Source organism: Apteryx rowi, unplaced genomic scaffold (genome assembly GCF_003343035.1).
Source record: "Apteryx rowi isolate R43461 unplaced genomic scaffold, aptRow1 scaffold_174, whole genome shotgun sequence".
Taxonomy (NCBI): domain Eukaryota; kingdom Metazoa; phylum Chordata; class Aves; order Apterygiformes; family Apterygidae; genus Apteryx; species Apteryx rowi.
Genome location: NW_020448019.1, coordinates 447163 through 461820, shown reverse-complemented (window position 1 = coordinate 461820; position 14658 = coordinate 447163). Strand labels below are relative to the sequence as shown.

Genomic DNA, 14658 nt, shown 5'->3' with positions numbered 1-14658 from the left:
CTGAGGGAATAGCAATATTAATTTATTTTAATTTCATTAAAATTGGGTTAGATAWAATGTTCTGATATATAATCGCACTTCTGTGGTGGACTATCCACACCACTAACTGTGAAATTTCACTGTTATTTATCCAGGTTTTTTTGGTAAACAGATGTTTGCGTTTTAGTCATTAACCAGGATCACCTGCTTTGTGAGAATTAGAAGGTCACAGATGATAGCAGTAATTCGAGAATATGATTTCATTTTCTAGAAACATTGACAATTTCCGTTAGAAATGCTTTATTTTGTAAACTGAATGAATAGAGACTAGTAGAAAGAACTCAATGCAGTGGAAACGAAGAGATGACTGTGTCCATTGGTATGCGACACTGGGTTTAGGACTGCACATGCATAATTGGTTCTTCTGGTTTAGTAGTTGAATGAAAAAAAATTGGGGAGAAAAATGTGTTTGGCTCAAGATAAATTTCAARATTTTCATTTTTTTCATGCCAAAACAACCCCCAAAATTGTATTTTGCTTCTTTTAGAGAAAATTGAAAGAAATGTAGATGTAAATTGGTGACTTTGTGACYGCTTAAGGAGGATGTGGGAAGCCTTGGCCTGAGGGGTGACACTACCTTGTGTGCCCCTGTGGCCAGGCTGTACAGTAACAACCATTTCGGGTCTCTTGTCTGAAATTTTTACTTGTCTAAGAGAARGGGAGCAGGGGAGTGAGATGCTTGAACGTGGTGGTGAGAACTCCCATTGGAAGGTAGATCTGCGCTCCCCTCTCTGCCTCAGAAAACATTATTTTCTTTAGGCTAAACAGACTATGTGGGGATGAGAGGTCCCTTTCCCAGAAGAGTTTATGGCTCTTTATGTGCAAGGAAGGATGTAGTCTTGATCTGGGGAGATCTTCTCTGACAGAAGAAAGGAATTGAACACCAAGGGTTTTTACCAAATGCTATATAAAGGATGACATTGGTAATAGCAACACTAATGTTAATTCAGTCTCCCCCAACTTGTTACCTTTTGCCCTAATCAAAACAACTTGGCAAACATGAAAATTGTATTGGGAAAACGGTAATTGCACTTTTCAGTGAATATCCTATTTGCTGAAAAGGTTCTTCAGAGTTCGAATAAAACCACTGGTTTTCAAGAAGCTTGATTTTCTAGCTGCTGCTGGGTGCTTGTAGGGTCATGGCATGAGTGTCTTCGAGGCAGTTTGAAGGAATTTTGCAGAAGGTGCTTGAGAAGGACACCAAGAGCAAGTGAAGGAAAGGCTGATAGGACAGTGATTTAGAGATGAGTAAAAATTAAGTGTGCCAGTGAATTATTTCTTATGCGGAAGTGTCATTTTAGTAGTCATAATGTCTATTTTGTAAATGAACACATAATATTGAATAAAATTAATACCAGAGTAGCATTTATAAAAGAGGTTGCTTCTTCAGGCAAAAAATTTCTGATGTCATAATTTTAAATGTTGCCTSTTCTTTATTAACCAGTTTTTACATGGGTATGTGTGTATGTAGTGGGGGGAATACACACTGCTTACATTTATTGTTGCATTAAAGCTTACTTCCCTTTTCTCACAATACATTTTGACATTGAGCTGACAGTGAGATGCTTCAACGTGTCTGTGATGTGTTATGGGATCCTGATTCTGCAAAGAATTAAATGAGGGTGAACTTCAGGTATGTTAGGAAATCTGTGTGAATTCCATGGGACTGGATTGTTCACAGATGCCTTTTTTTGTGCCAGATCAGAGATATTACAGTAGCAAGATCCAGTGACATCCAAAAGGGGTTTTGATTGACAGATAGATGTGTGTTTCATTATAGTTGCCAGATAAGTGCTGGGACATTTGTATCAYGATTTTATGGTACAATATGCAAATGCTGCATCCTGGAGGCCTCTTTGGAGTACAGTCCCTGGATATGCCATTAATCTTCCAGTGCCCACCAGTGGTACGCTTAGTTAAAATTGTCAACATTTTCATTACAGAGGTTCATTTTTCAGGGATTTTTCACATCAGCACACTGGATTGAAAAGATTTCAGAGATGAGAGCACCAAAACCAAACACGGAAGCTAAAATTGATCTAAATGCATAGGATGGCCTCAAAGTTCTGGGTGTGCAAGAAGTTCAGTTGCCAGATCACGTGTTGCTTTTACTCTCTGAAAAAAATAAGTTTGTTTTTCTGTGTTATGTACCTCAGTGTTTTAGAGAGGGAACAAGAACCGGGCCTACTTAGATCTTCTTACGATGACGAAAGAAGAGAAGGTGACCTGGGGAAGAAATCTCATGAAAGTTTAGCAGCACCTTTGTCGTCAGCAAGGTACTACACCTGAAGTCTTTTCTCCTAACTGGGCCCAGCTCCAAAATAAACTGAACTGCAGTAAATGCTTTACCAGCAAGAGCAGTAAGAATGTGGTAAAAATAGTGCGTATTTGCTCTTAATGAATCCTTGGTGAAATAAAATAATTCAGTTCTCATAATGTGAGTCAGGAGGATAAGAAGTTTGGTCCTGGAGGGGTGCAAAGAAAGGAGAAGGTTCATGTTTGTGGTCCCTAGACTGACTGCCAGACTTAGGCACAGAATGCAGAGCGACAAGGGGGTGAGGGCTCCTTGAATACGTATGAGGAAATAAGCCTGCAGATCTTTAATACCAGCATTTGATGCCAGAGAACCACCAACAAATCAAGTTAGGAAATCTCTTCATCCTTTCTGCCTTACTTTGTCACTATCTGTACAGTTCTTAATGCAGAGCAGCATTGTTATGTGCACGCACAGAAGAATAAAGCTTTCGTCGGGCCATCAGTGAAATATTGCAATATTACTTTCTGAGCAATAATAAAATAGACTGATAGTGGATTTTAAGCCTTCAGGCTTCTGAGTGCCTGTGGAGCACATGATCAGGAAATCAAAATGAGATTCAGACAGCCTAGAGGGGCTGTCAGTAAAACTTCATTTGCAGCATAGCCTTTGTGCTCTTGGTTCAGTGGRTGTTAGAAGGAGCTGAAGGACTTGTTTCAAATGCCTACAACCAGGGCTGCGGTATGGGCCAGTCTTCCCAGGAAAAGCTGCATCTATTTTTTCTGACCATTGAAAGTCTGGCTGCCAAACGATAGGAAAGAAAAGTTATTTCAAATCTTTAAGACCAAACAGGAAAGTTGAACTACATCACACTGTGAAAATGCACAGCGTAAGGTCAGTTTCTCTGCAGCTACCTCTTAAATCTCATGGTTMTTACAATATGCATTTTAATATGATCATTCACTTCATTGGTATCAATATCTTCTTGTCGCAGAATGTGTAATGTTCAGGCACTTTGGATTTATCCAGTACTCAACTGTTCATGGCAAAGGTGGCTTTGTATCTTAAATCCCTTTGAAAATGGTGTTGTAATTCCAGTTTAATCATGCAGTATCTCCTTCCATGTACTTCAYTGGCAAGTGCTTTTTTCCGCAAACTTACTCTGAAAAGGTATAAAGATCCTTTCTAGTGTCCTAGTGTCTTTGATTGTCAGATGTCCGAGAGGAGCGTGTCTGAGTAGCTGCTGGATTGCACATCTCATAGTTAGCTCTCAGGCTTGGAAGATGGAATTTGATTGGCTTTCACTGCTGTAGCATCCCAGGCATGTTGGTAGAAGCCAGGTGGGTTTCCCACTTTTTACAAAGGCATGGGCTCGACATGGCTTAGTCTTCCCAGGCTCTGCTGATCAATGCTATAGGTTCTTTTCCCGCGTTGAAAGTGACAAATTCTGTCTAAACAAAATTTCTGCAATATATAGTAGTCAAGATTTAAATACAGTATTAGAGCAGATACAATATAAAATCAATATGATTCATGATAWAATTTAACTTACTGAGATATAATGCTTTGGCATTATCAAAATGGAAGGGAAAGTAGGATCAGAATATTTCTACTTTTCTGTTTAAAATCGTGTAAAAACTGATGGTCCTTCTGCAAATCATTTTGATTATATTGTTTTATTGAGAAAAATCAGTTCTATCTGTTCTTTTGACACCTACACTTACAGAGAGGAGAAAAAAAAAAAGATTTGTTTCTCTTCCCTGGTGGTATGTAGGTTTGTGCTCACTCACCCTCCTTCTCTAAGGCTTTGAAGGGGAAAATATCCATCCTCTGCCTTTCTGAAGGCCAGTGTTTACAGTTGATGAAAGCTGTAGGGACAGTCAGGGCTTCAAGCAGAAATGGCTGTGTTGCTGTGCAGCTGGAGAGCATCAGAGATTCCCTGTTGTGGTGGCATGCACAAGAAGAACACTGAATCCTTGAGTTTTCTTAGTAGTAAGATCACGGCTTTAGGCACCGTTAAGACTGACTGCCGTTATTGCCTAGTCCCAATGGACTGTTGTGTAGTGTGGGTACATGCTGTACCGTGTCATTAACGCTTGGGCTCGGCTTCACTGATTCCTCATGGAAGAAGCGCTTCCTATGGTGGGTTTCATACCGGCCTTGGAAAAGAGGATGCAAAGTGGAGCGACTGCTTCCTTATGCAGCCATCTCTGTCTTCAAGAGCTCTGATGCCGAGATGTCATTCAGCCCTCTCCTTTCCAGCCCATCAGGAAGTTTCGTTCCCCTGCTCTGCCCCAGTGATGGTTGGAGGAGGGCAATGTTCTTACCCTGGTACCGCTCCTGCTGAAACCCACATCAAAAGCCAGCTGCAATGCAGCGTGTCCACTGATGGCATCATACATCCCTCAGGAATGCACAGATGAAAGGCCCAGAGCTTGTACAAGGCTGCCTAAGGAGATCCCTCACACCCAAAGTACAAGGTGACAGAGCCAAAGGGAATTAAATTGTTCTTTGGTGAGTGATCTCCAAGGATAATTTTTTCTTTTCTGGCACTTTAGGTAAGTCACAACCAGGAAGACTCATCTTCAGGACTCCATCGGCTGTCTCCGCAGATCAGCATAGCAGCACTCACGTCGGGGTTTAGTTGTGAGAACATTCTGCTCTTGCCCTATCAGATAATAACAGATCTGTTGTTTTATGTGCTCAATTGCCCATAAACAAACTGGGGGGGCCTTTCTTTCTCTTCTTGCCTATATAAATAGGGCTTGTACACATGAAGAAGAATATACTCCGCAGGCTTTATTCCTTGAGGCAACAAAATCAGGGAGGTTTAGCAATGCAGACAAATCTAATGGGCCTCCTGAATGGAACTTCTGTTTTGCTTGCTAGGTGTCTGATAAAAAAAAAAGCAAGGAGGAGCAGATACACTGATTCACTCACCGCGTGGGCTGGAAGAAACAAAGGAGAATGAAGAAATAAAGGAGGAAAATGTTAAATGGTCTCAGAAACAGGGTATTGCACATAGAAAATTATTGGAAGAGAATTTCTTAATACTTTCCTTGGAGCAGTTGTCCATGAGCCTTAGATTTATGTAATTTGTAATGGGGCTTTTCAGTGAGACAATATAATTTAACAGTAATATCCAGAGTTCTAATAGAAAATTATTAAAAAATAAATGAAAAGAGCTTAGTCAGTTGAAGTAGCAAACTTCAGGGCAACTTGCTGCCTTCTGATACTTAAGGCTGAGAAAGAAATTTTCCCTCAGAGCAAACTCAGCCAATTACAGGAATCCTTCAGCTGGAACAGGGTGTGTGAAAGCTGGCAGAGGCCAGCTCTATGAACTCTATGAACTTTGGTGTGATATACTGAGATAGTTTGGTGTTCTTTTGACTTCTGCATTTTTCTATGTTCTATATTTTATTTTCATATACTTACTTGTATTAACTAACATTTTTGGAGGCTTTAAAAAGGACAAGGAGCACTGTTAAACTGCGTGATTCAACTCGAGCTAGGAGTTTTTTCTTCCTTCCCTGATTAGTCCCTCTTGGAATGGTTGTCTGGTGATTTGGTTGTTTTTTGACTGTTTTTGTCCAGATGCAAAGATCAGCAGGACCAGTGCTTGTGTATGTGGAGACAACCAGGAAAAAAATAGCTCCTGCTGCCCCTTCCCATGTGCAAACCAGGCTTGTTCTTGCCTGTTTCAGACTGTTCAGACTGTTTCAGACTGTTTCAAACTCTTCTCAGAGGGAGTTAAGAAACATGGTACTAGAGATTATCCCTGAATTTTCAAACCAGGTCCTTGTTGTCATGGACTGTATCACGGACTGTGCTAGGCACGTTCTGACATTTCTGTGTGGCTTTTCCCTCTTTAACGCAGATGTTAGCTGAAATCCAACTTTGAGTTCAAACTATCTAGGCCTTGGTCAGATAGACCCAACTGTGAGAAATTCTGCCCAACTGCTGGTTCCAAACATATTTTCCGATTTGTCCTAGTATCTGGGAAGCCTGAAGACTCCCTAAAAGGGATAAGCACACAGTGAGGAATACAAGTTTTGCTTTTAAGTGCCTGTGGTGAGAACTATGTTCCTGATGGTTAATCTGAGGAGACATCCCTAGCTACGTTTTTCAAGCTATCATTAATGTGAATCTTTTAAAAGTTATCTTTCAGTGACTTTGCTCAGTTGTTTCTTTTGAATAGTGATGGCATAACCTTTCTTCATTTTAAAACATGGGCTCCAAGGGACATCTAGTGTGTTTTATTCAAGCTGAAATTGTAATTTTGTTTCCAGTGAATCTTGTGTGGYGATTAAATCTTAGGCAGAAAGAAATGCAGTAGGACTAAAAGTTCTTAAAGAATCATGGGTTAGCTCAGCACAAATACTTTTTCTACTTGAACGAATGGGGACTTAAATGGCACCTCCATCTGGATTCACAAAACAAGTCTCTATTAGAGGCTCAGAGAAAGTAATAGTAGTGAAAGAACAGTGGATTTATGAAGTGGTACTGCTTTAGCATCCCACGCTTAATTTTCTGAGATCCTACTTTTGTGATGCTGTTTTCTTTTACTAGTAGGATCTTGAAAGCCAGTCAGACATTAAAGGAAAGATAATGTGGGATTAGGATTTTTTCTCACCATACGTAGGAGTTGGGTTTAGATTTACAGTTGTAAAAGCAAGCAAGCAAGCTACAAGACAGGAGTGTTTGGGGTTGCACCAAGCCCAGGTAACACAGCAGTGGAGGCACAGCCTCACTGTGCTTTGTGGCTTATAGTTCAGTAAGCAGCTGCAGTCATATCAACCATCTGTTGAATTGCTCTTCTTCAGATATTGCCCTTTCATTTGACAAATTGATCAGAAGAAAAGAATGCAGCAGACAGGGTAATCCAAAAATTTTGAATGTAGCTATGATTTTTAACCTCTCAAAATGATCTGTATCATGTGTGAGAGTTTGACCTCTTCCAGACAATGACTAAAAACAGGCAGCAGCAGTAGTCACAGAGGAACCTGAGTGAAACCTGGGCAGATAAGTAATAATTAACTTGTTTGGAGGAAAGATGCTGTGTCTGTGTGATCTGAAACAACACTGATAATAAAATCACTCATTTTTTCTTTAAACAGATCACCCAACCATGACCCCATAGAATGGGGTGAAACAACCTCAGATACTCATGAAACTGCTTGGCAGTGATTATATGAAGTGTGAAATTTAGACTGGAATGAATCTATGAAACTCTTATGAAAGGAGAGGAAAACAACCAACTGCTGGATTGGGTCTGAAAGCTGATAACAGAAGTACATTCCTATAGCAGTTGGCAGTGGATTAATTTCTCTGGACCTTGAAATGGGCAAAGATGATTGGCGTTGTTGTTCCTGTTATATCTTTAATTCAGCACCAGCAAAGATGAATGTAAGGGTTGACTTCTGCATTCCTGCAGTCAGTGTTTCAGTAAGCCAAAGAAAAACTCATTAAAACAAGCAGGCAATGTTTAGGTCAGTTGGGAGAGATCTAAGGCTGAGCTGGGTTTTCCTGAGCACACCTTTGATAAATACTCTTCCCAGCTTTTGGATCTACCATCATGTTGTAGTCTTACAACTTTAATGTAATTAAAGAAATGAACACCTATTGAAAACTGAACCTGCATGCTAGTGAAAACACAAGGGAAAAACACTGCAAATCCTCATGTATAAGTGTGCAGTTCAAATTGTGGGAAGTATGCAGTTCAAATTGTGGGGTGTTTTTCAAACTAGTAGATATAAAATACTCAACCACTTTGCCTCCTCCTTCCTCCTTCTCTTTATAAGAAAGTCAATAAATGGGGGGTGGGAGGGGAGGTTCCTTGCATGCTGGATGCAGAATTCTTTTACTTGGCTCCTCTAACAAACCACCCTTACAGATAGAACCACAAATGACAAAGAAAAAAAGTTTTGTCAGAGTCATGAATCTTTCCTCTCATTTGTTTCAGCCTTAGGGCTGATAAATTGTGTTGAATCCAAAACTAGATGAAAAATTATTTTGGGATTGCAACTTCAATTTCAGATTTCCTTCTTATCCCTTTCTCCGTTTCCTTGTTTTTTCCCCTCTCATCTTTGCTTCGAAGTCAAGCCAAACTCACAATTTTGCTTGATTTTGTTTTGAGACCTGTTAAACTCCCTTGGTTTTGCCTCTCTTTTTCTGTTGGTTTCTGAATTGGTTTCAATTTGTGGTTCAGAGCCAGTTTTAGGTGGCCTGGGGATTACAAATGCCTTGCCACCAGAACAAAGGAAAACTGCTTTTTGAACTGTGGCAAAGCTAAATCCTTCTTCACATATCCAYTCCAGAGAGTAGGCCCAGTTTTGCACTAGTCCCTTGAAATAGGGAATTACAAATCTTAGTTTTGGTATGAAAATATAAATTTTTTTCTCTGAACTGCAGAGTGATTCTTTCTTTTCTTCCTTCTTGCTATTCCCCATATGACCACCGCTACCTCTTATAGAAACTGACACCGTTGGAAGTTGACTTTCCTGGAGCATGAATGGTTTGGAACCCTTTCAGAAAAGAAAAATCATTAAAAGACCCACTTTCAAACTCATGGGCTTATTTGCTTTACATGTAGCTTGTCTGCAGTCTGCCAGGTCTTGGTTTGTTTGGGCTGCATGTAGTCACCAGTACTCTCTATTTATGTGCAGCTCTTCTTTCCTATTCCAGTAATGCTGAGATCACTACCACAGACCTTCCAGCATCTTCCCTGTCTACCTGGAAGATATTTCCTTTTTGTTCATTTCCCTCATCAGCTATGATAGCAAATCCAAGTTGCTTAGTTTTGTTGGTCCTGTTGTTCTTTGTGTGTTCCAGCCTCCCTCATTAAATGTGGTCATATAAACCTTTCCTGCCAGTCTCCAAACTGCTGGGAGCAGTGACCTCCCCCTGCCAAGCTCCTTGACCATAGATTGAAAACAAAAGTGAGGCCTCCATTTTATGATTCTGAGTAATAGGCCATTTGTTCGCTCTTAAAAGCAGAAGAGGAAAGCAATGAATGTAGGATTCATGCCAGCCAATGTACACATCCTTACCAAAAAGAAAAAGGATCCTTACCACAAACAATTCAAATGCAGCTCATTGAGGAGAGCCCTTGAGGACATGGAGGTCCTGAAAGCCATTGGAAAGGAAGAGCTAGATCAGTCCTAGCGCAGCAGCTGTATGGGCTTCCTAGAGCATCCGGAGATGAGTCTGACCCCAGCGACCTGCGAGGTGGCCTGCGCYATGATTTTCCTGTCTGCTTCCATGGGTGTTACAGAATGCAGTGGTGGCTAGCAACTGCTCTGCTATCCTCTTCCTGACTTCTTACTCAAGCTGTCACCTTCTAGAGATCCTGTTATGCCACAGGTCACGCGAGAGGGGAAGAGGGCCTGTTCCCATGCATCAGTGAAACGAAAGGCGTATATTTCTCCAAATTCCAGTTCAAATTACAAGTTTCTTGCTGTGTAGGAAAATTCATTGTTTCATCTACAAATCCCCACGTAAAATGAATGTAGGGATCCCTCCATGAAGGAGGTGAGTGGTGGATCTCAAATACTCTCGAATGCAAGGCAGGATGACCGTAAGGCAAATACCATGGAAATCGCCTGGTTAAAACACAGAGAGTATATCTTTTTAGGAAGCTCTTTTCCACTTCACCTCAACTGATAGAAAAGTGGTAACCATGGGAGTCTCCAAGAAAAGCTAACCACAGACTCACCACCTGTGCAGAGGACTGATTGATGAAATCCATACTGTCTTAGCCAAATTCAAAGAGGAATGGCTCAAGTCTTCTGTAACCAGAGGCTCCCAGGTTTCTGCTTCAAAGCTGAGAAAAACAGTGAGCTTGACCAAACTGCTTTTATCATTTTGCATGTGTCTGAAAGGTAACTGAGTGGATTAAAGGAAGGCTGTGGCTTCAGACAGTAGATTTCATGCAATTGCAGAAGTTACCCTTTTTGAATTGCTAGCAGTACAGCTAATGCAAGTGGCTGGTGAAGGAGCATTCAGAAAGCTTTCAAGTCTCTTGCTGTTGGCTTCATGAGGACTTTCTTCATCATGAACCTGAATGGATTTATTGTCCCGGTCATGGAGTGTGAACAAAAGTGACGGTGCTCGCAAGGCACTTAGTTTTCTCAATTCTACTCAGTTCTAATTGTAACTAATGAAAAGGATACTACATTTTTAGGATGTGGTTCCAGGAAGCATTTTTAAATAGAACTAGCCTCCAGCACTGTTCAAAATACAATCTAAATAATGCAAGATTGTTAGCAGAAAATACAGTGCTATTAAATAACACCGAGTAATGAACAGCTATTCAAAGGCATTATTCTTGGTTGGCCTGGATCATTAGGACTGAGAGCATGTGACCTGATTTGCACTCAGTAATACCCGTAGTCATTCAGGAAAGTTAATAAATAGTAATTGCAGAGCACTATTGACTATGCAGAGTGATTTTATCCATATTTTGTGGATTTTTGGTGCTCTATTACAAAGCACTGATATTTTCCAAATATGCTTGCTTTCTTCCTACAAAAAAGGCTACGCTTTTCAAAAGTGAGTAGTTTGCGGGAAAGTTGACTTGTATTCCCTAAATCACATAAGTATTTCTGAAAAGCCCCCCTAAAATGACTTTTTTAGTCCAAGGAACTTTTGTTTCAGGTACTATAATGTGATTTATGTAGTTTGTGAAGATGTGACTTTTTAATAGGCTCTCAACTGAAACAGAACATGGCAGAGTGCAAAGAGAGCCTTTCCCGTTGAAGATGGGGGACAGGGAAAATATCCACTGATTTCATTACATTAATGTACACGTGACACTTTGAACAGGAGGGAGTGGGAAGGAGGCGTCTGGCAAATTCAGTCTTTCCTGCAGTATCCACTGAGACTGGCATGCGGTGTTCCCGTGGACAGTGGGAAGGCAAAAGAGTTGATCTAGTGCTAATCTGAAATTTGGCAGGTGACTTCAGCTCTGTAACCTGTCCTGCTCTCCTTGTATCTCTCTGTGCCTCAGTTTTCCTTTTAAAAATGGGAGTAATAGGCCTGCTGTAACACCGCAGAAGGCCATGTCGGGACCTGCATCAGGAACCCAGTGTTTTGCGCGGTTCTGTTGGATTTGTAACTCTGATGATGCTGAAAATTGGAGGTTTCTGAGGATTGGCCCAGAAGCCTCCTCACCTTCTCTTCTACAAATATGTGCTCATGGCTCACCTTTGACAAGAAGCCATTTGTGCCGTGTTTTGTCAGCATTTGTTTAGCATGAAGCTTAGAGTCGTGATGAAGTGTCCCTACAGACCTTTTTATTTTCTTCCTAACTACACTCCCTTGACAGGGTGACATGTTGTTGCTGAAATGATGTATCAGAAAGATTTGTTAGGGAGTATGTTGGGTTTTATTTTCAATTAAAAGCATTGTCATGAGTTTAATTGGAGGGAGTAAGCATCCAGTATCATTAGTGTCTAGGTTTGACTGGCAGATCCTTTTCCAGATGCATGGGGCAATTTTTGTCTGCAGTGGCATCCTCTTACCTCAGCTAAACCTAATTGCAACAGAGCTGCTGCAGAAGAAGCAGTAGCGAAGTGGTAATACCTTCTGCAAGAGCTCGCCTCAACTCCCTTTGATGGGAGAAACCACCCAGCATGTCAGTTTTACTCCAGGCTTTTTTGGTTGTAGCACAGTCAATTAAAATGAGAAAATGATGCATGATGGGAGGAAGAGCTTCATTATACTGTCGCTTGTACTTTGTAGTTTGCTTTTAAAGGTCTCTGTTCACCATCACACCTAATGAAGACCAGAAGCTGACAGTTTGGGTTGCAACAATCCTGTGCAAAGTGTAAATGCGTTACAGTAACACCATGACAAATATCAATTTGAGCTTTTATTGTGTCTCTGGTAACTCTGTTAGAGATGTGAGTCTGAGAGGATTTTAATTTAACCCTGTTTTCATGATTGTGAGGCATGGAAGCTGGGTTGGTTGTATTTATTATACCCTGATATTGAGAAGACTAAGAAAATCTGGATTTGGACCGCTCACAATAGAGTCTTCTGAATTTAACTCTATCAGGGTTCTCTGGTGATAGAATACATAGTGGTTTTAAGAGCTAAGGGATTATATTTTTCAGTATTTTAAGGCCAAAATGTGTCAGTGTAACCACACAGTCTGACTTCCTGCATATTGTATGCTCTAGGATYGTATTTGGCATTTCCTTCAGAGGGAGGAATTCTTTCTCCATGATGTGCTTTAACGTATAGCACAGGACAGTRTAAGCCTTCTTCTCAGTCATGAAGTACTGCATACTGCAGTGACATCTCCTGAAGGTGGGCGAGGAGGAGGGAGAGGAGTGTCTGTAGCATGTATAGGAAGCAGGAGTATGATGAATCAATACATCCTGACCTACACATTAAAGATGGCAATAGGTCTCAGTGCTTGTGGACTTACAAGCTTGTAAGAGCTGCCACGCTGGGTTAGATCTCTTGTCAGCCTACTTACTACAGAGTTCTTCACAGTAAACCAGGAATGAGTCTTTACATCTTCTAGTACTTTGTTGGTGCTGGAAATGCATGATATGACAGTCAGCATTTGAATGTGTCCCCGAAGTGTTCATGAAGATGAGAGCTTAATGAAGAAACTTATGGTGCTGAAAGAAACATGGTAAAAAGGAAGTAAGATAAATGGAAACATCTTTCTGTCCCTGCAGAAACTCAACTTATTGCATGAAGGTGTCCATGTCCTTGACGGTAGCTGAGAATGAATCCGGGCTTTGCTACAACAGCAAGATCAGATATCTGGAAAAATCAGAAGTCACTAAGAGAAAGACAATCTCCTGTCCTGATATTGAGGATTACAAAACAGCCAATCAAGAGCCAGATGTGGTATGGTACAAGGTAACTATCGCTGTGTGATTGCTGTTGTACTGAAACTATAAAAAGCTGCCAGTGCTTTCAGTCAGAGACTTAGAAATGGCCTTTTCTGAGTCTTGAGCAGTTTGTGACTGGTATGGAGGATGCTCTCCCAGTATTATAGAAGTAAACCAAAGTACAGACAAAATTATCCAGCATGGTAATTGGCCAACAGTAATCCATATCAATGAGGTTGTTCTAACTGATGCAGGTTACATGATTCCTCTAACCGTGTTTCCACACCACTATGCACCTGTACCACAGTTTCCACCTTGGTGGGATGTCTGCTTACCTCATACTGTAGGAGAAACAAAGGGAGGSAACCTAAAACAGAGCCAAAGTTGCATCAGCACCACCAAGTTCAGTAGGGCTCCCTAATTAGTTTTTATGAAGTCCATTGGGTAATTTCACCAAGGCCTGCTAATTTTTACTAAAGTCTGCTGGCTAATTTCACAGAGATGCATTTACTTTTGCTGAGGCTCATTGAGTAATTTTACTGAGGTCTGTTAATTTTTACTGAGGTCTGTTAGGTACTTTTATTACTCAGCAGGTAACTGTGCTGGCTGTACCTTCCCCAAGGCCTCTGTGGTACCACACACCACTTTCAGCAGCAGATACAGTGGTGATGTGCCCTAGCTCCACAAGGGGCTAGGAGAATGATTAAAATGCAGGATGTCAGGCAAAACATCAGGTACCAAGACCATAGGAAGGTCTTGCCAAATTTTACTTATCGCCTGGGTCTGAACAGGAGTCTGATGTTTGAAAAGCCCTAGTGTATGAGGAGGTAGGAGGAAACAATGGAGAGGCATAAAAAGATGAGAGCTGGAGAGAACAGCAAATGTTGGGGCAAGAGGAAGAGCTTGATGGGGTTATTGGAAGATGGGGTGCGAATTGCTGGAATAAAGAAATCCGAGAGGATGAGTTTAGGACACACTGGGTTCAGGTAATGAAGGCAATAATGTACAAAGCAGTTAAATCCTAAGTTTTGAGGTCTTCGTTGGGCAACCTTGATAACATTCTTTGAAAATGGTTATTTTTGGTGAAATAAGTAATATGTGCAGAGCTACAGATTTTTTTACTCTTTAGCAGGGTGCATTGGAAAAGAACAATTTTAGAAGTTATTATCTATTTATATTTTTTTACTGAAATCTCACATGTTCCAGTTTATACTAACAAAACATGTGCCATAACTCACTGTTAGATAAACAAGGTTTTTCTTTTAGCCATTAAAGGTATTTCTCTCAGCATATGGGTAGATATCTTCAGTGTTGTTCATACATAAAATACATGTATTCAGTTAAGTTTGAAATCTTAAAAAAGAAGGTACTAGGGTTACGCTGTTTCCTGCCTTTTCTATCTATGCATTACTGAACACCACATCACTGAAGATCTCCTCATTCTGCAAGAGCACGCTACAAAAATAATCTGGCAGGAGTAATCTTCTGCTGTCACGGAGTAGAAATCAGTCTAAG

The 14658-nt window shown here is 40.7% G+C and overlaps 1 protein-coding gene across 1 annotated transcript in view; it reads left to right on the top strand.

Annotated features, from left to right (window-relative positions):
* IL1RAPL2 (interleukin 1 receptor accessory protein like 2) overlaps positions 1–14658 on the top strand; it is a 456662-nt gene that overhangs the window by 260542 nt on the left and 181462 nt on the right. Inside the window, exon 5 of the mRNA XM_026061041.1 lies at positions 12985–13171. Within this exon, the coding sequence (XP_025916826.1) occupies positions 12985–13171 (187 nt within the window). The remainder of the gene's footprint in view (positions 1–12984; positions 13172–14658) is intronic.